The 23,049-nt window shown below is 44.4% G+C and overlaps 1 protein-coding gene across 1 annotated transcript in view; it reads left to right on the forward strand.

The window, feature by feature from the left end:
* Positions 1-23,049, forward strand: part of LOC136657572 (sodium-coupled monocarboxylate transporter 1-like) — a 73,478-nt gene that overhangs the window by 47,089 nt on the left and 3,340 nt on the right. Inside the window, exons 8-13 of the mRNA XM_066634490.1 lie at positions 5,737-5,825; positions 6,699-6,811; positions 11,795-11,862; positions 16,126-16,212; positions 17,037-17,212; positions 22,713-22,816. Of these exons, the coding sequence (XP_066490587.1) occupies positions 5,737-5,825; positions 6,699-6,811; positions 11,795-11,862; positions 16,126-16,212; positions 17,037-17,212; positions 22,713-22,816 (637 nt within the window). The remainder of the gene's footprint in view (positions 1-5,736; positions 5,826-6,698; positions 6,812-11,794; positions 11,863-16,125; positions 16,213-17,036; positions 17,213-22,712; positions 22,817-23,049) is intronic.

The raw sequence follows: 23,049 nt of genomic DNA on the forward strand, positions 1-23,049 counted from the left end.
GCAGACATTTCAGCTGGACTTTGGACTTTGCTCTCAGTCTGGAGAGGTTGAAGAGCTTTCCGTCTGATCTGGTCTGGAGATAGATGCCTTCTCTTGCAGTTCCAAAGGCATGCTTCAGCAGGACAGCGAAGAAAATCCCAAACAAGGTTGGCGCAAGAACACAGCCCTGCTTCACTCCGCTTTGGATGTCAAAGGGGTCTGATGTGGAGCTGTCGAAGACAACAGTACCCTTCATGTCCTTGTGGAAAGATCTGATGATGCTGAGGAGCCTGGGTGGACATCCGATCTTGGGGAGAATCTTGAAGAGGCCGTCCCTGCTGACCAGGTCGAAAGCCTTTGTGAGATCTATGAAGGCTATAAAGAGTGGCTGTCATTGTTCCCTGCATTTCTCCTGCAGTTGTCTAAGGGAGAATACCATATCAGTGGTGGACCTGTTGGCTCGGAATCCGCACTGCAATTCTGGATAAATGCTCTCTGCGAGTACCTGGAGCGTCTTTAGTGCAACTCGGGCAAACAGCTTTCCTACAACGCTAAGGAGAGAGATGCCACGGTAGTTGTTGCAGTCACCCCTGTGGCCTTTGTTCTTGTACAGTGTGATGATGTTTGCATCCCTCATGTATTGAGGTACTCCACTGAGAGGTACTCCTCCAGCAGAGACAGAGGATTTCATGCAGCTCAGTGACGATGATCTCTTTGCAGCCCTTTAGGACTTCAGCAGGGATGCTATCTTTTCCAGGTGCCTTGCCAAAGGCAAGGGAGTCCAGGGCCACGTGAAGTTCTTCTAGGGTTGGTTCACAGTCAAGCTCCTCCAGCACAGGCAGGCACTCAATGTTGTTCAGCGCTTCTTAAGTGACTACATTTTCTCTGGAATATAGCTCAGAGTAGTGCTGCACCCAGCGTTCCATCTACTGAGCCTGATCCTGGATGACCTCACCTGTGGCAGACTTCAAAGGGGCAATTTTCTTCTGTGTTGGACCTAGGGCCTGCTTGATACCATCATACATCTCCTTGATGTTGCCCGTGTCAGCTGCTATCTGTATCTGGGAACAGAGCTGGAGCCAGTAGTCGTTAGCACATCTCCTGGCAGTCTACTGGACTTGGCTGCGGGCAGCTTGGAGGACCTGCAGGTTGCGCTCCCTGGGACAGGCCTTGTATGCTGCTTGAGCTCTCCCCTTTTCCTCAATGACTGGTGTCAACTCCTCAGAGTGGGCTTCAAACCAGTCTGCCGCCTTGTTGGTCTCCTTGCTGAGTATGGACAAGGCGGTGTTGTAAACGGTATTCTTGAAATGTTCCTATCTGTTGGATGCGTTTGCATTGGCCGGGCCTGGAAGAGATTCATCAAGCGCTCTTGCAAATTCCTCCACTTTTCTCTGATCCCGGGTCTTGCTGGTATCAATGCGAGGTCTTCCTTCCTTTTTCGTGTGATACAGTCGCTTTGTTTGCAGTTTCAGTCTGCTGCACACCAAGGAGTGGTCAGTGTCACAGGCAGCACCCTGATAGCTGCTTGTGATCTTGATGCTGGGAAGGCTGGAGCGTCTGGTGAGAATCAGGTTGAGCTGGTGCCAGTGCTTTGATCTTGGGTGTCTCCAAGAGACTCTGTGTTGGGGCTTCGTGTTGAAGAATGTGTTGCTGACACAGAGACCATGATGACAGCAAAACTCTAGCAGGCGTTGGCCATTTTTGTTCATCTTCCCAGTGCCGAACTGACCTAAGCAAGTGGGCCACAAACTGTTATCAGCACCAACTCTAGCACTGAAATCACCGAGGATGAACAATGGCTCTTTTACATGGATCTTGATAGTAGTGGCCAGGTCATCATAGAATTTCTCTTTGGCTTCTGCTGGAGACGAGAGTCAGTGCATAAGCACTGATGAGAGTGACAGGTCCTTCTGATGACTGGAGCTGCAGGGACAAAATTCTTTCACTTCCCACAGTAGGTGGGATGATGGATTCCAGCAGGGTATTTCTGACCGCAAAGCCAACACCATGTTCCCTGGTTTTATTTGGTGGTTTTCCCTGCCATAAAAATGAGAAATTTCTCTCCTTGACAGATCCAGAATCTGGCAGCCTCGTCTCTTGAAGGGCGACAATGTCCATCTACAGTCTGCTCAGCTCCTTGTCGATGACAGCTGTTTTGCGTGCGTCATCTATTTCTTGCAGGTCATCAGAGAAGCCAGGTGTCATTGTCCTTATGTTCCAGGTGCCCAGCTTTAGGGCAGGAGTTTTCTGTTTTCTGTTGCATGGTGCAGAGTTGTTGATCTGCTTGTCGGTTTTCACCCTAGACCCCACGTACCCCTTGAGGTTAACGGACCGTGACGAGGCAACACCTTACTGGCTGGGGACTGCCCAGCTTAAGGCGGGTGGTAGCTGCCCAATGAGATGCAATGATCTCTCCCACCGTCGGAATCAGCCCCTGGCGTCATGCTCTACACCAGTCGAGCGAAGACTTATAACCGGTAAACTGCTGCTTCCTGTGTTGTGCCGACGCTGTATGGCGAAGTTGGAGTGTCCTCTCCAGTGCACGAAACCTGGGTAAAGAAGGTATGGAGGATAGGCTGTTACCCATGCAGCAAATCCCCCCTCTCCACATCGCTGGAATGGTCCAATGGAAAGGCAGAAGCCAATACGGTTTGTTCCAGCGGCGTCGCAGGAGTTGCCAGAGCGTGACTGTGTACAGCCGCGAACTGCCTCAGGGACTCCGGCTTCTGATTTTGCCTCGAGGTTGACTCCTGAAGCCTTTTCCACAACTGAATATAGCCACAAGGCAGTGGAGGTTTGAGGTCAGAGTTTCCTTCTCTTAGATGAGCTGCCTTCCCAGGCTGACGAGTCCCATCTACCTGGTGGCTGTTTGGTCGCCTCTTATGACAAGTACAGCCAAACTGAGGGCCTGTTCTTATCCTCAGTCCCCGGAGGATGACGCAGGAGTGGAGGGGCAGAAAGGGATACCCACATACCCACAACCCTCTCTCTTCCCCCTCCCCTCTCTACAATCCTCCATTTGCCTCATCCCTGCTCTCCGTCTGCAATTCCCAGATACCCACAGACCCCTCTCTTCCCCCTCCCCCCTCTGCATGCTTCGTTTGCCTCAACACTGCTCTCCCTCTGCAATTCCCAGCTGCCCAGAACCCCCTCTCTTCCCCCTCCCCCCTCTGCATCCTCCACATTTTATTCATTTTATAACTGATGAGGAAAACATTTTCAGCCCTATGGACACTGAAACTGAGCCAGATATGTGCTTTTGTTCATGACTAGACAAATGTGCCTTGGTCAAAGGGCAGACTGAGAGGATGCCATGCCACCAGAATTGTCCCAATCCGATGAACAAAGCCCTCCCCCCCCCAACACTCAAGAAGGAAATTCTCCACCTCCAAGCTGACAAGGAAAATATATTGAGCCCTATGGAAAGCGAAACACAGTCACACGTACATGATCTGGCAGAGGGGAATGCAAAAGCACCAGAATGGTCTCAGTCTGATGAACCTGGAGCTCAACAAATGCTCCAGAGCAGTGGTTCTCAAATTTAGCACCAGGATCCACTTGTTAGAATGAGAGTCTGTCAGGGCCCACTGGAAATGATGTCATGTCCAGAAGTGACATCATCAAGCAGGAAATTTTTTTTACAATTCTAGGCTGCAATCCCTATCCACACTTACCCAGGAGTAAGCTTCATTGACTGTTATTGTTAAAAGCATATACTTAGTAGCCTGTTAAAAGAACAGAGCTGTAACATTTCCCCAGATGCAGTCAGATAGCATGGTAACATCAAGTCTAATATATTAAAAATAAATTTTTTTATGAATGAATGGGGACCCACCTGAAATTGGTTTGTGACCCACCTAGTGGGTCCTGAACCACAGTTTGAGAAACAGTGTTCCAGAGAGCAGCGTCCCACCCCCGCCCCCTTGTGGTAAAAAGGATGAAAACTTCAGCAGCTGCTAAAGTCAAACCTTTCTGTTTGTTTTGTAAAGCTAGGTGAATCCCAATAGAGTGTCATTTTAAAAAGTTGGTCCTGGTGCTAAAACGTTTTTGGACCACTGGGTATTGCTTTCTGAGCTCTCTATGATGGATCAGGAGAGAGATCTTGGGGTGCTGGTGGGCAGCTCAATCAAAGTGTGGATCCAGTGAGTGGCTGCATTGAGAAGGCCAATTCTATGCTTGGGATCATTAAAAAAGGGATTGAGAATAAAACTAACAATATTATTTTGCCATTGTACACATCAATAGTAAGACCACATCTGGAGTATTGCATACAGTTCTAATTGCCACATCTCATGAAGGATATAGTGGAACTGGAAAAGGTGAAAAAGTGAGCCACCAAAATGATTAGTGGGCTGGGGCACCTCCCTGATGAGGAAACGCTACTGCGTTTGGGGCTCTTCAGTCTAGAAAAAAGGTGTCGGGGGGACGACGACACATGATTGAAACATATAAAATTATACATGGGATGGATAGAGTGACCAGATGGCTGTTCTTTTCCCTCTGTCACAACACCAGAACCAGAAGACATTCACTAAAATTGAGTGTTGGGAGAGTTAAAACAGACAAAAGAAAGTATTTGACACTTGTTGACACAGGATGGTCTAGATGCCTTTAAAAAGGGATTGGACAAATATATGGAAGAAAAGTCCATCACAGGTGTCAAGCCACGATGGGTATGTGCAACCTCCTGGTGTTAGAAATAGGCTACCCTGGAATGCCAGATGCAGGGGAGTGGCAACAGGATGCAGGTCTCTTGTTGTCTTGTGTGCTCCCTAAGGCATCTGGTGAGGCACTGTGAGATACAGGAAGCTGGACTAGATGGCCTTTAGCCTAATCCAGCAGGGCTCCTCTGAAGTTCTTATGTTCCATCCTAGGAAGCAGTATTTTCTGTGATGGTTCAGATTAAGAATGCCTTTGGTTGTAATGCTCCAGTTGTTATCCACTCCAGAAAGACGTCTGCCAGGGCTTGGCTGTGTAGTTTCTGGAGTCTTACGAACTCTTGTTCCAGCAAAGTTTGGGGCATCTCTGGACTATTTCTCTTACTGTGGTTATAGTAAATTAATTTGTTATATGTGGAAATTTTGGTAAAAACATTCAAAACATTATTTTAAAATACTTAGATATATTTATTGTTAACCTTTTTTACCTACAAGTGCCGTAATAAATAAAACAGGTTCTGAAACTCTGTGGTTGATTTTCCTGCTAACTTTAATAGCTTCTCTCTTGGTTGGCCTCACTGAAGAGGTTCCTAAATACAAATGCCTGCAATCAGGTCCAATTGACCAATGCTGGAAAACATTTATGATCAAAAACAAGATCTATAACCTGAACAAGTTAAGTGGATGGGAATAGCTTTTAGCTAAGCTTGTTTTCTGATCAAAGTTGGGACGTACATTGCAGTCCTTATTTGAAGATATACTGTGTTTAGTTTTCTTTGGTGAGTTGAGGGGATAGTTTACTTTCATATAAAACTAGAAGCTCAAAAGAAGTTTGCTGTTTCCCTGTGAATCATACAGGTAATTCTATGGAAAGGGTATTATTCTATGGAATGGATTGGATTCACAGAAGGGGTTTAACAAGCACTCTTCTCCTACCCTAGTTTTCTAACCTGTTCATGTGTGTTGTGATCACTACATAATGACATTATGGAGGTTAAAATAGTTAATAGTAGATATTTCAAGTGGAGGATATATTTTTCATAGGGACATAATACAATAAAAATGTTTTGTGTAATATCTCAATGGTGAAATTTTTCAGCTAGTTCCATATTTGGTATTGAAACTTGGGGAAGATATTCCAGGAATTCTAGGATTTTTTGTGGCTGGTACCTATAGTGGGACGTTAAGGTAAGTTGGAATCATGAAATTGGGTTCTGGAAAGTAATGCTGAAATCTAGTCCATCATTTTATGCTTCAGTTTAGAGACGAGTGAAGTGCCAAGTAAACCCCTGCCAACTCCCAATCTCTAATCACTCAAATTTCCTAGGCTTACAATTTCTCAGTAACCTTGGCCTGTTGAAGGGGGGGGGGGCGGAATGTTCTCCTTCCTCTCCCAGAGCAAGAATTTGCAGGTAAGAATTCCATTTTTCTCTGGAAGAAGAAGGGGGCATTCCTGAAGCTTTCAGGGACTTTCCAGAGCTCCTCAGCTGGGTGTGATAGGCATGATGAGCCAATCTGATGTGACGTACCTTCTGAAGAACTCATCTGCAAAAGGATGTGTCCTCTGAACCCGTAGCATCCACCTTATAAAACTTTGTGCATATGTGGCCAAAAGGAGATGTTTATGTCACTTAGCTTGCAGTTTAATCAGACATATTTAATTGCATAACTTGAGCAGATTTGATAAGGTGTATATGCTTTAGTACTTGGGAACTAGTGTGGGGCTGTAAAACCCCATGGCAAAACTATTGAGGCATAAAGGGGTTTTGTGTTACCTAGAAGGAACTAGAAAGTACCGAGAGAAATGCGTTCTGATTAGATCTGAGAGTATTGGGGCCAACTCCCAGTGCAAGAGCAACAGAACAGAAACCTTGTATGGGCCCTGGAAACTCTGAGTTCATCTATGTTTTGCTCCTGATCACTGTTTCTGCGAATGATTAGAGCTATGCCTCTTTTGTTTTTTTCTTAATTGTCTCAGTTTTTAATCTTATGAAACCATAATTGTGGAATCATAATTGGTGAAGATACAAACTGAGAATATTTTAATTTTATATTCTTTAGTACAGTGTCTTCTAGCATGAATGCATTAGCTACAGTATTTGTGGAGGATCTTGTTAAACGTAATTTGAAAACAGTATCTGAAGCAGACCTGTCATCAATTTCCATGGGAATGAGTAAGTTTGCATGAGGTTTTCCATTTTGGGTATTTTAAAAAAGAATTATCTTAGAAAATAACCTGATTGAGGTAGAAGAATAGATCGAATTGCTTTTAGACATAATAAAAGAGCGGTGGCAACTGCTTTCATTTGGTTTCTTTCTGGCTTCTTTACCACATGCTAGAACCTAATTGCAGGCCCAGCCTAACCATGTCTCCCACTCTCAGCCTGCCACAGGATTAAATACAAAACTGTTGTTAAGAATGTTGCTTTCTGATCTGACAGTTTTGTGAGCTCCTACAGTCCTTGTCCCATGCGGATACCAAAATGTTTGAAAGCCAAAATTGAAAACGCCAACAATAAGAACAAAAGAAGAGTCCAGCTGGATCAGGCTAAAGGCCATCTAGTGTAGCTTCCTGTATCTCACTGTGGCCCACCAGATGTATCAGGGAACACATAAGGCAACAAGAGACCTGCATCCTATTGCCGCTTCCTTGCATCTGGCATTCTAGGGATCCTTCTTCTAAAACCAGGAGGTTGCACGCAGTGGTGGGATTCAGCAGGTTCTCACCTATTCTATAGAACCCCTACCTAATCTAGCTGTTGGTTCTAAGAACCGTTTGCTGGCCAGGGAGCTCGCGCCTTGGAATGTCAGGGCTAACCCTCCTGGGGGCAGCGGCCGTGCAGGGCCAACCCATCCCGGGGGAAAGGGGGTCGCTCCCAGCGGATGCCGAGGCTGCTGGGGCTGAAGGGGCGAGCCAGACGCAGCCAACTGGAGTCTCCCGCGATGTGGCTGCCGCTCACCAGCCCTTGCGAGCTCGCTTTTGCAACTCCTGCGAAAGGGCGCGAACGGCCGGCATGCCCGCAGATGCAGCCTCCTGACAAGGGTGAGAGAAGCAGCCCAGCTGCCCACCCCGTGCCTCCCCTCCCCGGCCAAGCTGGTCAACTGGCGAGTAGACTCTTCCTGCACCTGGAAGTTCAACTCCCCTTGAACTTGTTGGGCTTCTGAGTAGACGTGCATTGGATTGCAGAGTTGGAAGTGTTGGAGGGGGAAGTTTTAGAGTTCACTGGAATTCTTTTTGGGGCTGAGTGGTAAAAGCAATAGAGCAGCATTTCTCAACCAGTAGTATTCATACCACTAGTGATACTTGAGGTGGTGCCCAGTGGTACTCATGGCAGGACCCCCCCCCCCAGACCTCCACTGCCTGACAGTGAGACCAGCAATACAATGCAACAAACAGTGGTAGGAGGCTCAGTTCTGCTTTCCTTGCACTCAAAAAAAGCCCTCCCATCTACCCTGGGAGCCCAATCCTATGCATGTCTACTCAGAAGTAAGTTCCATTATAGTCAATGGGACTTACTACCAGGAAAAAGTGGATAGGATTGTAGCCTGAGCTTCTTATCGTGGATCATGTCTGGCCTCTTAGTATGGAAATAACTGGTGATAAAGTCATTCCAGTTACTACCAGTTGTACTTCCCAGAGGTGGGCCATGCAAAATGGCGAGAGGCAGATGCTGAGGAATGCTGTAATAGAACAAAGAAGAAGGGGAGATGTAAAGATGTTACTATGCTGTTGTTGCTTTGGTTGATGATGAGGTGTCAGACTATGTGCTCAGTGCACTTTTGCTGACCAGATGTTCACCACTAAAAGTGAACCAGATCTTTGAGAGGATTGACTGCTCTGGTAAAAATCACCAAGTTCCCACTGAGAAGGAAGGTGGCCCAGCTCAAAGCCCAGTGCAGCAAGTTGGTTTGTGCAGATGTGAAGGTGCTATGCTGCTGTGGTGTCTCCAGAAGTTGGTAACCTGGAGCCCTGGCAGTTTCCACCTCCTCTTCTTGGTGCCTTCCTGATTTCATTATACAACTGCCTTGAGAATTCAAGAAAAAGTGTCCATTTGAAGTGTGCATTTCAGCCGCATGTTTATCCTCCTTGGAAACTAGTGGCCAGAGGCCTGTAAGTGTGACTATAGAGGACAGAATTGCAGCCTTGCAATTTGGATTTAGACATTGGGTGCGTGTTAAAGTTGCAGTTCAATCCTATGACTGTCTACTCAGAAGTAAGTCCCATTATGTTCAATGGGACTTACTCCCAGGAAAGTGTGTACTGTACAGTATAGGAGTGCAGCCATAGTCTTTCAACTTCCTTTGCAGCAGACAATTGAAGCTGAGTTGCTCATTGCTCATTAGGACATAGAACCTGTTGTTAATTTATTTGAATCCCACCACTGGTTGCACGTATCCATCATGGCTTGAAATCTGTGATGGACTTTTTCTCCCTAAATTTGTCCAAACCCCTTTTAAAGATGTCTAGACCAGGTGCCATCACCACATGCTGTGGCAAAGAGTTCCAGATTAATTACAAACAACCATATGATCTGTTTGAATACTTTGAATCTTTTGATGAAATCCCATATCAGAAATTCAGCGGACCAAACTAGATCTATGCCTAAATATGCAAAGAGACATAATGAGAGGGTGTAAGGTTTTTCTTATAAATAGTTTAGGGGGTGTGGGTGGGGGGTAGATAAACTTTAGTGCTTTACCCCAACTGTTTTATCTCCACAGTTCCCACCATTGTTTTGATCCCAATTATCCACCCCATCCCACTCCTGGCACTCTGTTTAGATGTTTTTTTAAAACTTGTCATTCTATGGAAGTTTTTTAAAAAAATAAAAAAACTGCACTGGGGTTGGTGATTGTGATCAGGATGAAAGTCACAGTGGGATCAAGTACGAAAGCTCCCTTCTCTTACTGTTTCACTATATTCTGTGGCCTTCTCTCTTCACTATTTATTATATTGAAGCCACATTGTACATGGACAGCCTAATCCTATGGAATGAGAATGTGCACTGTTGCAAATGTGCCATAAGGCATGTTACAGTAGTGCAGAGGCTCATGGCACTGGCAGAAAGGCTTATGCTGGCCTATTGGTGCTAGTCAAAGGTCTGTTTCTACTGGAGCAGGTAGGCTCTCTGTGAGCCGATGGGAGAAGGGTGGAATGGAGGCACAGTGGGTGCACAATGGGAGGGAATAGATTGGGCACAGGAGAGGGGGCAGGAACAGCAGCAGTGACTATTTCCATATTCTATCCCCCTTCCTGGACCTGATTTCCTGAAAATGGTTTGCTCAGACATGCACCAGCATTTTTACTGGTGCATGCCTGAGTAGTCCCATAAGGGCTACTGGGGTTTTCCAGTAGAGGAGGAGACAAAGGTCACCTTCCCACGGGGAGACCTCCAGCAGCTTCTTATACCCTGCTGGATCACGTTTATGTGCTGCATTGCAACACAGGAATCCTGGTGGGATTGTGTCGTTAGTCATACATTTAGAAACCCTGTTAAGTTACAGGAGATGGTCTTGTCCTGGATTAGTAGCTTTGTTACCGCATTGAAAGTAAATGGCAGGATCTCACATCTAGATTCTGAAATTATGTATAATTTTGAATAGTGAATATTGAGAGACCCTGGGAGGCCTGATCTCCCTGCTCCATTCAATTCTAGATACCAAAACATTCTTTCTTCTTATTTTTTTATTCTGTTTTAATGTCCCCTTTCCTTTCAATGGATGCCCAAGGTGGCTCTTGATTTGCTAGTATAAATCTGATTCTGGACAAAAAAACATCAGGGCAGGTTCAAAATTAATAGTGACCATCCGGAGATTCAAAGGGGACAGACAGAAATAGAGAAAGGACTGATTTGAACTATATGCCTCAGGATTCCCGTTCCCTAGACCAGCGCTATCATTAGGTCAACTAGGCAGCCACCGACTGCACAGGCTTCTGAGGGGCACAGTAATGGCTTTCGAGGGGCATAGTTATGTACCGATCAGTTTTCTGAACCCATGTAAAAAAAATGCAACTGACAATTTTTTTTTTAATTTTAAGATAAATGCCACAACAGAGCTATATTACTAATAATGCCTTATGAAAAATTTCTATTTCAGTTAGCCTTGCCTAGGGCACGAAATAGCCTGGTACCAGCCCTGCCCATACCAACCATAAATGGTACATAGCTATACATATATGGTAAATTATTTTCCTTCAAGACAAAACATCTATAAAGGAATTTTATTTTTAGTTACGCTAATTTATATATTTAAACCAGTATCTGGCATTTACTGCCATACTTTGTTTTCGTGTTAACCTTTTGCCAATGAAAAAAAGAAAAGTGTTTTGTTGGTTTGGCGTTTCCAAAAAAACCAATCTTTGCATCTATGTTTATTTATTATTAGTAGAAAAATAAGTATATGGTCCCTTGTTTACTTGAGGGTAGAGGCAATAGGTCAGTGGTGGAGCATCTCTTTTGCATGCAGAAAGTCCCAGTTCAGTCCCTGCCATCTCTAAGTAGTCGGACTGGGAAATATTCCTGTCTGAAGCCCGGAGAGCCGCTGCCAGTTCACATAGACAATCCTGATCTAGATAGACCGAGTATCTGTCTCTGTAGAACAGGGGTGTCCAAAGTTTTTGGCAGGAGGGCCACATCATCTCTCTGACACTGTGTTGGGGGAAAAAAGAATTAATTTACATTTAAAATTTGCATAAATTTACATAAGTTTACATACATATATTAAAGATGGACTTATATGAATGAATGAAGGTCTCGCAATAGCTCAAGACCTATAAAAGGCCTTGTAAAAAGCAAGGCTGGCCTTTCCTTTGCTGCCTCTACTGCATCACAGACATGAAACTGCAAGCAGTGGCAGGAGCCCTCATCCCACAGCTCATGCAAGAGGTCAAACAGTTGCCCTCACACTGTATCAGTCCAGTGGGGGCTCCAACAAATCTCTGGAGGGCCAGAGGCTCATCGGAGACTGGGGGCTCCCTGAGGGCCTCATTGAGAGTCCTCGAGGGCCGCAAGTGGCCCCAGGGCTGGGGTTTGGGCACCCTTGCTGTAGAAGGCAGTTTCCTTTGTAAACTTTGTAAATGTAGCCTTTTTAAACTGCTAAATCAGGTGACATAGTTAAATGAATCATATAAACATTTGTATAAATCATCTGTTTAGATCTGTTGTTTGGCTTAGTATGCATTGCCATGGCTGCAGTGTCATCTCTTCTGACTGGTGTGTTACAGGTAAGTAACATTACTAATCTCAGTATAAAAATGGTTTAGATGTGAAGAGCAATCCTATACATGTATACTTGGAAGTAGGTCCTATTAAAATCCATTTGACTTACTCCCAACTAGGTGTGCACTTTCAGAACATTAATTTTCTTCTTACATGTTTGCTTTGACAATAATGTGAATTAGGATGTTTCCAGTATATACCATATTTCCAGTTAATTTTCTGGAACACAGAATGTTACCTGGGTGCTGGGCAGAAGATGGGTGCCCAGTCTTTTTTTGTCCTGTCTGGCTCATGCCCTCATCAGCGAGACTTGAGTTAATCAGTCTAGTCCTCCTTTCAGAAGTCAGGATACTTCTTTAAGGTGCAGTCCCAGGGCCCAGTCCTATCCAAATTTCCAGCACCAGTGCAGCCGCAATGCAACCCTGAGGTTAGGGAACAAATGTTCCCTTACCTTGAGGAGGCCTTTGTGTCTGCCATCCCACCAAAGGATGCAGTGGCCCCATTCAAAACCCAAAGACAGTGATTTTTCAAACTTTTCAACTCACAGCACACTGTCAAGGGACTAAAATTGTCAAGGCATACCATCAGTTTTTATTGACAATTGATAAGACACACTGCACTGCCAGTGGGATGCTCACATCACCCAAAGGTCCTACTAATAAATAAGCCTCCCCCAAACTCCCATGGCTCAACTGAGGCCCATTTGCTGCATACCAATGTGCCATGGCATGCTGGTTAAAAATTGCTGCCTTAGGACCTTGTGCCAAAATCTTTATCCTCTTCAAAGCAGGGATTTTGTCTTCCTTTCTATTCTCTTATAAGCTATGAGCTGGTCCTAATGCTACTGTTTTCCCAGTTGCTCACTCCAGTGGTTGGGTTCGCACTTCAGCACATCTTCACCATTTTCTCAGTGCATGACACTGAATCACTTCAGATGCTTGGATGCTTGTGGCTGTTTACATTGATTGCATTGTGGGGTTCACTTCTGCCCCCCCCCACAGTCTTGTACAGATTCCACTGCTACTTTACTCTTCTGCATGAGGTTCAGAAGATTCTGCAAATCCTTAGAATGGGAGCAAAATAGCCCTCTCTCTCCTTCGAACAGTTGCTTTTATACAAACTGTTCCCATGACCAACATCTCTCACCTCAGAGATGTGAGTGCCTTCATCAATGCTCACAAATTCCAAATATTCTCTCTGCCAACTCCTCTGCCAGTGCTTAGTGATGAAGACTGGCTGGTCTCCAATAGTCCAATGCACCCATACATCCATGATTTGGCTTTGACTGAGTCACTGTTGGTGTTCTGCAGTTGGAACTGACTGTTATCAGTACTGCATCAAAATGGAGTGTGTGCATGACAAAGTTAGACAGGATGGGAAAGCCCCAAATACTACACATACTGAGTTTGATCTGCTAGGTGTGAGATAAATTTCTCTCCCTTCACTCACACAAAAGGAATTGACCAAATTTTCACACCAGTTTCCTGATACCGCTTCTGGTGCTTCTAGTTTCCTCCAGATTGTGGATAACTTAGTTCCAGGAAGGGAACCAACATGACAATTTAGCCGTTGAGACAGAGGAATGAATTGTTCAGAACACATTATAGTGCCCTTAGAACAGATGTAGAGGATCCAAGGACCAGAAAGACCTAGGCTGGGCAGAAAAAAGAATTTGAGGTATAAGTGATAATCCAGTGAGATTACAGGACTCCCCCTGGAATGAAGGGCACTACTTCATTCATATATGAAGTTGCCTTATCATTGTCAGGTGTCTTGTCAGAGTCAGATTAATGGTCTATTTAGCTCAGCATTGTTGTCAATGACTCATTGCAGCTCTCTAGTTTTCAGTAGAAATCTCTCTCTGTTATACTTGGAGATGTCAAGAATTGAAGGTGGGACCTTCTGCATCCAGGTCATCCACTCTACTACGAGCTCTAGCCTGCTCCAAGGCGCCCTCTATTTCTAGACTTACAGTGCATGTTAAGAGAATTGGATTTTATCTGTTTTTTTCACAATAAGATTAATGTCCTAGGTATACAGATTTAACCAAAAGTTAAGTACTTTGCAAATATTCCTCCCTGAAATAACATTTGCAGTATATCTGATGCAGAGTTAATAAATACACATTACACTCACAATGTTGATGATGATGATTCAATTTTCACACAGTCATGTTGTTTTTGACTGGATTTTGTCAAAATCCAGTGAAGGACACCTATCGAGTCCTTCCCAAGGGCCTAGGATAGGCAGCTATTTTTTATTTTTATATTGTTACATTACAAAAATTGCCATAGTATTTGTGCTGTTCCTAGTAAGGCAGCCTTTTGTAATTGACTGCTAGTGCTTGTGCTCATCCCCGTGATGCCCAAATGCTTTTCCAGGTGTTTCGGGATAGCACCCAAGGCCCCTATTGTTAAGGTTATAAGAGATGGAACCTTGGCTTTCCCCAGGTGTGAGCAGGGTGCACAAAACAGCATACACAGCAGAGTCATTTAAATGCAGCAGTTGTATTATAGAGCAAGGGTTTTCACAAGTGGAGTAGTCAGTAAACAGTCCAAGTCATATACAATGAGCAGTCCAGTATTAACAAATCCAAATCAGCTTTCCACAATACACAAAGTTCAGTCCACGGTCAGTAACAATATATACATACATAAATCCAGCCTCCAAAGTCTCTGGCAGCAGTTCAACAGTTATCTCCTACTACTGCACTGGAGGTTCAGCAGACTAACCCTTAAGTAGTCTGAATCAGTGTAGGCTCAGTTACACCCAGGGTGTGGTAGTCACAGGTGCTGGTTGATTCAGCTGACTCAGCAGCCTGCACCTGTCCCTGAACCAATTTGTTAGCTGTGTTTCTGGCTTCCCCTGAACACAGACTTAACACCTATGACTATTGGGATTACTCTTACTTTCTTGTGCCACAGTCTTTCATTTTCTATTTGTAGATCTTGATACTTGGTGATTTTCTCCAGTTCTTTATCTTCTGTTCTACTGTCACCATGTTACTGCAATGTCTACTATTCAGACTTTCTTATCCTTCTTGTCGGTGATGGTTATGTCTGTTGAGTTGTATGGCAGATGTTTGTCGGTTTGTATTCTAAAATCCCAGATCAAACTTCTTCATTCTCTACATTTTTTTCAGTTTTGTAGTTTCACTAGTTATTACTTGCAGGCAGTTTATACTTTTTGCACAAGTTCCAGTGAACAAAGTTACTGGAGTTACCTATTCATGCTTTTCTTTGTAGTCAGTCTGCACGATCTACTTGCAGTAGCTGACTAGGTGGTCCACTGTTTCATCAGCATCTTTACACAAGTGGCATTTGCTGTCCGTAGATGTCTTCTCAATTTTGGCTCTGTATACACTTGTCCTTATTGCCTGGTCTTAGGTAGCCAAAATTACAGCCCAAGCCTGAGCTACCCGGGGCTGCAGGACCCGGCGGCTCCACAGAGGGCTCCTGCCGGATCCAGAGCCTCCCACGCTACTGCAGGAGGCTCCTTGGGAGAAGGGGACGTTTTTCCCCTTTCCCCAAGTAAGGGAAGCAGTCCCGCAATGGGACTACTCACTTTAGCGGCAATTGTTTGGTCGCCACTAAAGTGAAGGCGCTCGTGTAGGGCGAGCAGCCCTGCCCGAGCGCCCTGGATCCTGCAGAGCTCAGCTCCGTGGACCTGCCTCTCCCCCGCCCCGGGAATGCCCCCGACCATGCCTCCCCCCTCCCCGGAATGCCTCCCACATGCCCCCATTCCCCGTTCCGCAACCTGGTGGTCACAGGCACCGCCAAGCTGCAGAACATGGGCACCTGCTGGGCAGTGGCTCAACGCTGGCCGGAGCTGAGCCACCTCCAGCAGGAGCCCGACAGTAAGCCCTGCAAACTTGCCTTATGGCACGTTTGCGACTGTGGTCCATGCCGCGGAGGTGCGGTGCGGACCATAGGATTGGGTCCTTAATCCCTCTTTCTCCTTGTTTAATCTACCTGTTCTTAGCCAGTACCAGGTTTTGTTGTTGTTGCTGTTATTAACAACAGTATTTATATACTGCTTTTCAACAAAAAGATCACAAAGCGGTTTACAGACAAAAATCAAATATCTAATGGCTCATCCCCCCTGAAAATGATAAAATTATACAATGATATCGCCAAGTGAAGGGAGGAGTTACCTATTCAGGGATACCTTTCCATACACTAAAGAGAATGATCATTTGCGGTATGACCAACATTTCTCTTTTTTTTCCCGCCTTTACCAGAGTTTGTGATTTGTTTTTCCTCCCTTAGGGTGCATTCACTATTTTTGGAGTAATTGGTGGGTCTATTTTTGGAGTATTTGCCTTGGGTGTCCTTTTGCCTTCTGCCAATGCTAAAGTAAGTACTCTGTTTGCATCCTACTGTTACCAACTGAAATGGTGGGAGGGAGGCTTATTTTATACTTATGTTTTATACTTATGCTCAGAATATCATCTGAATAGTTTTATACATACAGGCAAAGGGGTAGTTGAGACATAATGCCAAACCTTGGGCTTTTGCACATTCTTCAACCTCCTTACCCCTGGAGTGGGGAAATCATGCCTCGTCTCGTGGTTTAAAGCAAACTAGTTTATTTTGTTCAAGCCTGTAGTTTGTGGTTTTTCAATCTCTACTGCATGGCAGCCACAAACCATAGTTTGTTAACACTCAAACCATGACAACGAATTATTATATACATTAAATGACTATGCCCTCAGGCCTTAGAAAGGCCTTTGGAGGTGCCAGAAAGGCACATCTGTCTTTTACAGAAACTGGAACTGCCTTTACGAAACTTCTGGAGGCCTTTCTGAGGCCCACAGAGTTTCCCCCTGCTCTCCAGGCCTCAGAACACTGTCAGATGCAACATCCAGTCCTGTACTGAAGCTAAATAAGGTTTTGCTTTCATCCATGCTGTGCTCCCTCATCAGATGAAAGTGCAAGTATTGCTGTTACAGTCTGCTAAGTCATATGACAGCTTTATTTATTCATTTATTTATTTATTTATTTATTTATTTAATAGTAGAATTTATATCCCGACTTTCCACTCCAGAAAGGAGCACTTTAAATATTTGGTAGTGGTTTAAGTTCCTTTTAAAGGTAAAAGTCAGGGCCTTTAGTTCTGGGAATGACTTGTTACTTTGATTGTTTTTTATCCTGACAGTGTGCATAACTTTGTTTCTTAGGGTGCATTTTCTGGTCTCATTTGTGGAGTTACTGCTATGCTGTGGATTGGAATTGGTTCTCAAATGTACCCCATACCGCCTCACAGAACAATGCCATTACACCTTTCAACTGCAGGCTGCCATGCATTCAATTGGACTGTGCCCACTACGGTTGCAAAGCCTCCAACAGCTCCAAGGTTTGCACAGCCTATCAATCACATATTGAATGTGGTTCTAGATTTGTTCTAATACTTAGCAGTGTTCTGTTTACTTGAGTAATGTGGTTTTGTCCATCAACATACTTGCTTTTGTTATTTTATTTCATTGTAGACCTTTATATCATACATTTCCATCTCTTGCTGCCCAAGATAGCTTTCATAAAATTCAATTTAAAAATCTGTTCTAATGACAAACATAGAATAATCAATAAAAACTACAGAGTAATAGCAGAGAGCAGCATGCTGTTTAAAAGCACGTCAGCACCATAAGAAACAGAACATCTTAGACATAGATTAAAAAGTTTTTAAAGCCTGAGGAAGGACTTTGTCTAATACTGAAACAACGCTAGAAAAGGCACCATGTGAGCTTCCCTGGGGAATGAGGATTCCACAGGTGCGCAGTATAATTGAAAAGGTCCTTCCCTGTGTCACCCCTTTCCAAACACCTCTGAAGGCAGAGGCACTCTAAGAAAATAATCAATCTTATCATTCAGGCAGTTTCAGGTGGAAACAGATGTTCCTCCAGTGTCAAGGTAGGATTTATCAGCACCATCCAACTGCTAACTGGATTCTTAAGGAAGTGCAGGCCAGATGAGGAAAGGTTGAACACTACCTCCCTAGACAGATGAACCACCCACCAATCGTTACTCTATCATGCCTGAACTGAGTTTATTCACCCCAACGCCAGACACTGATTAATCACTTCCACCATCCATGCATGCCAAGCTAAACCTCAGAGGATTTAATGTAGGGTAATAGTTAGGTCTCAAATTGGTTTGTTCTAACACTCTGCCAGTACAATCTGTGATAAGCTCTGACACAGGCTCTGCAAGTAAATGGATACTCCAAATCAGAAATCAAGAGAGCAGTACAATCCTATCAGAGGGGTACATTGCTATGGGAACAAGAAGCACAATGGATAATTTTGGAAGAACAAGACAAGCTAACTATCTATATACTGCAGATATTTGCCTATAAGTCGATCTCACAGATAAGTCTAGGGCAGGGTTTGAGCCAAAATCAAAGAATTTTCTATGACCCTAAGTTGGGGGGGGGGGGGTTTAAACTTGGGGGGGGGATCTGACTGGTTTTTTAAATTTTACCTGATGCTAGATCCTGAAAAATTGCCTTCCAGTAATTGTAACCTGAGAAATATACAGTCTCTACTTTATTAAAAATTTAGTAACAGACTCTAAGATACATTTTATTTCTTAACTTTTTAAATTCTGGTCTTCACAACCTTTCTGTAAACACTATCAGAGTAGTATACTGTAAACAACATACCAATAGAACCATTAATCAGATCCTTCTTTAAGGTACCTGGTGGCTCTACAGAAATTCTACATATATTATGCAACATAAAACACGTAACTGGGAGTGTGCAATTCATTTTAGAGCGGAGAGACAAGCAACATGGAATGAGCATGAGCAAGCACAGCTACATGTAGATGCAACCCTATTTACTCAGAAGTAGAACCGTTTCTTTCCATGGGTTTTATTCTTAAGTCACAGTGCACTGAATTGTAGCCTGGGACTTTGTTTCAGGTGGAAATGAGGATTACATCCTGGTATTTAAAAAAAACCAGACCCCTAAACATAAGGGGGTGTGAAATTCTTTGAAAATGACTTGCTAGGAACTGTTCTGAGGCAGCAACAAAAAGGAAAAAAAGGAGACATTTTAGCTTCTTCTCCAACCAGAAAGGGCGTTGAAGGTGCTTATGGGAGTTGTGAGGCTTTGTGAGGAGTACAGTGCTGCACTTCCATAGCAACAGCCCTCATACAAACTACAGTTCCCATAAGTGCTTTCACTTTTCCTATTTGGAGAAGAAGCTAAAATGGCTGCCTCTGCATACCGTAATTATTAATTTAAATTATCCTTTTTCCTGCTCCACCTCCCCCCATTTCACCATACAGCTTCCCATAATTTTCCGAGAGGCCTCAGCTTCATTCACTGGATCGACCCCTGGATCGACTGTATAAGTCAACTCAGGGTTAATTTTTAGGCGTAAATTTTTCAACTCATAGACTCACCTATGGTGAGTGCAACTTTCTCCCAGGAAACCAGAATGGTTTGAAGCAGTGCTTCCCAAACATTTTAGCGCTGGGACCAATTTTTTAAAATGACACTTTTCAAGACCCACTAGATAAACATTATTATTATTATTATTATTATTATTATTATTATTATTATTATTATTATTATTATTATTATCATCATCATCATCATCATCATCATCATCATCATCATCATCATCTAATATTTAATTACTAAAATAGTAATTATCTGAGTCTTGTGCTCCTGAGGCTGCTAGAGACCTTATAGATAATATGTTCCCCAAATCCCCAAATTTGGTTCCCCAAATCTTTACAGTCCTTCCAGGGTACCCAGAAGGCTGAACTGGAGAGCAGGATGTGCAGTTAGGGACTTTCAGGCCAGGTCAAAAGGCTGAAACTGGGTTCACACGTGATCTGCATCATGCTATTTACTAAAGAAAATTGTAAAATGTAACATTTGGGGGTATGAAGGTAACCTCAGACCACAGTTTAGCATTCGGGATAACAATTTTCTTCTGCAAGAAGAACTGGGCAAGGGTGCTTTGCAAACTGTATTTTTAAATGTTTAAAAAACTTTCATGACCCACAAAAATGACCCACAGTTTGGGAAACATTGGTTTGGAGTACTCTGGTGCTCATACACCATTGAAAATAACTACCAAAATTGAAGGTGAAACAGCAGGAGATAGAGGTTTTATTGGACCATGGCCATCAAGCCCAAACAGTTTTAATATTGTTAGTCCTATCAGCCATGAAAGCCTTAGAATGTATATTGTTGGTGCTTTATTGTTTACACAGTGATTGAAGTGGTTGTGCAATCACCTGTTATACTCTGTGGCCACTCTGTGGTTTTCCCCTGGGTGTTGTTTTTTTTTTGAGGGGGTAGGGGGGAGAGACTGCAATGCTCTTCAGTGCTTGAGCACACACATCCTAGGAGTTTAAACAATAAATTTCCTTTATTGGAAAGCTAACCTTGTGAGAAGCTAGGGCACTTTCACATCAGAGCCCTAAGCACTGTTGAGAAATTGCTTTTCCACAATTAGCTGGAAAGGAAATTATATCATTTAACATAGTGCTGAATTGACTAGCAATTTCCTTCCCCTTGGCCAAGATCCTTTTCTATTGTCTACTCACAAGTAAGCCCTATTCAGTGAAGGTTCATGGCAACATGAAATAAAAGTTTATTCTTACACTTTCAGCCCATTCTACTGCTTCTGTTTGTTGTACAGGATCGAAAGAGACAACTGACACCAAGCTAAATTTAAGGCTTTTTATTAGGAGGAATGGAACCTGAACCAATAAATGGAAAGGCCTTGTTTCAAATTCCCCCAATTGAGACATGACCTGAGGGAGGCAGGCAGGCAGGCAGGCAGGCAGCAGGCCTTGAGGCAGGCCAAGAACTGGAGGCTTAATGGAGGTTCCCCTCTGGTTCTCAGCTCTAGCTGAGGCTCTCTCAGGGCTCCTTCCAGCAGCTCTCTCCTTAGCACTCCCGCAGAGCTCTGTCCAGCTCCTCTCTGTGGTTTGGTCTCTCCCAGCTCACTCCTCGCAGCTTCTCTTCCCCGGAGGTCTCTCTCTCTGCAGAGCTTGCTCTCCAAAGCTCCTCACAGCCAGTGCCTAGGAGAGGGGGTAAAGGGGGTAATTTGTACCTGGGCCCAGGGTCAGAAAGTGGGCCCAGGAGCCAAAGGAGGGGCCCCAGAAATTTCCTAGGATTTTACATTTTCTTATCTACTCAAACTTGTTGCTTGCATGGGATGCTGGGGACACTACCACGAGCGTGCAGCTTCAGCTACTGGCAAGCCATATATGCTGGGTCAGGGAATGCATACATGATGCTCCTTTACACAGTGTCAAACCTGGGAGGCAACTGGCCTGCTATAGTAGCTCTTTGGCTTGTGGGATCCACTTAGCATGAAGGAGCATATAGGAGTTCAGGGACACAGTTGAGGGACTACAGAAGGATGTTTTGGGGCACACAGGACACTTTCCATTCTAGTTTGAGCCTAAATATGATGATGCTAATTTTCTGCATGATTTTTTATTTTTGAAAGATTTTAGAGATACTTAGGAGTGTGTCTGGTTTTCCATATTACTGTATCTAGTTGCTAATGCCACCTGGGTGGGTAGACCTGGGCTCCAAAGACTTATTCAGCTGTCTCTAACCTCCCCCCATCCTATTTTGCCCCCCCCATTCTGCTCTCCAGTCACCACCCTCCCCTGCTCCGTTTGACCCCTCCCCCTTTGCAAAGGAGCCCAAAAGAAACTTTGTACCCCCTGATAAAATTCCTCTCAGTGGCCCTGCTCACAGCAGCTCTTCCCTGGTGGTCTCTGAGCTCTCTGTGCTGGTGCTGCCCCTTTTATATCCTCAGTGGCTCTGCACATGGCAGCCCTCTAGCTTTCCTTCAATGGTACTGCAGCCTTTTTTGCACACGGCACTCAAGTTATTTGCACTCGGCATTAAAATCTCCTGCCTCAGCCCCTCTCAACTCTTAAGAGCTTGTTACATGGTCATACATAGTTCATTTTGCTCAACAGTGAGCCAATTGGCTCAGACAAAACCTCGTAACTATTGGCGCAGACAAACTCAAACTGTCTATTGGCTCATGAAAAGCACAGGCTACGATCTCACCAGGCCAAGTTACAGCAGTCAACTGAGCCCAAGTTCTGCACATATCATGTTGATTCTGAGGGTTTAGGGCCCAATCCTGTGCTCGGCGGCGCTAAGCACTGTCGCAAATGTGCCGTAAGGCATGGTTGCAGGGCTCACCACCAGTGCTAGCTCAGTGCAAGCTGGTGCTGACTAGTGCGGGGCGGTCGCCCAGCTTCCATGGCTTGGCGGTCTCATGGATCGCCGAGCTGCGGAATGGGGGGTGGGACGGAGGCGTTCCGGGGAGGGGGGAGGCCAGCGGAGGCGGAGGGAGGCATGCCAGGGGGCGGGGCAGGAGGTGTGTCGGGGGAGGGAGGTAGGAGGGTCTGCGGAGCTCTGCTTGCAGGATCCAAGGCACTTGTGTAGGGCTGTGTGCCCTACACGAGTGCCTTTCCCTTACTAAAGTGAGTAGCCCCATTGCAGGGCTGCTTACCTTACTCAGGGGAAGGGAGCGAACGTCCCCTCCTCCTGAGGCGCCTCCCGTGGTAGCACAGGAGGTGCAGGATTCAGTGGCAGCCCTTCTCGGTTTGGGCTACCCATCAGCAATTTCTCCTTTAATAGCCTCTTTCTGTTTGCTTGCTATCAGATTCTGTTCTTGCATGGGGAGCCTTCAAGTTTTGATTTTTCTCTCCCCCCCCCTTTTCAATGATTAAGTTGTACTGAATAACTTTATTAAACTATGGTATCTTTTTAGTAAGTTTGTTGATATTGGCGCGTAATGTAAAATACACCAAAATACATTGGTGCATAATGTAATATTACGACATCTTTTTCTTCCAGACCTCCCATTTATGAATATTGGTACAGCATTTCATATCTATATTTAGGGCCATTAGCAACCCTAATCACATTCATGGTGGGAACAGTTGTGAGCCTATCAACAGGTAACTTTTTCCAATTTTTATTTAATAGAAATTCATTTCTGGTTTTTTTCGAATGCATATTACTATATATCCGTAATATAACAACATATGTATGTAAGGCATAATAAAAATTAATATCTGCATGAAACTATTCAGTGAAGTAAATCAGAGATTTGGAATTGGGTGTCACCAATATGCAGATGACCCCTCAACTCTATGTGTCTTCCATGGAATGGCATGGAAGCAGTGGAAAT

The sequence above is a fragment of the Tiliqua scincoides genome, chromosome 7, assembly GCF_035046505.1.
Source record: "Tiliqua scincoides isolate rTilSci1 chromosome 7, rTilSci1.hap2, whole genome shotgun sequence".
In the NCBI taxonomy this organism is placed as follows: domain Eukaryota; kingdom Metazoa; phylum Chordata; class Lepidosauria; order Squamata; family Scincidae; genus Tiliqua; species Tiliqua scincoides.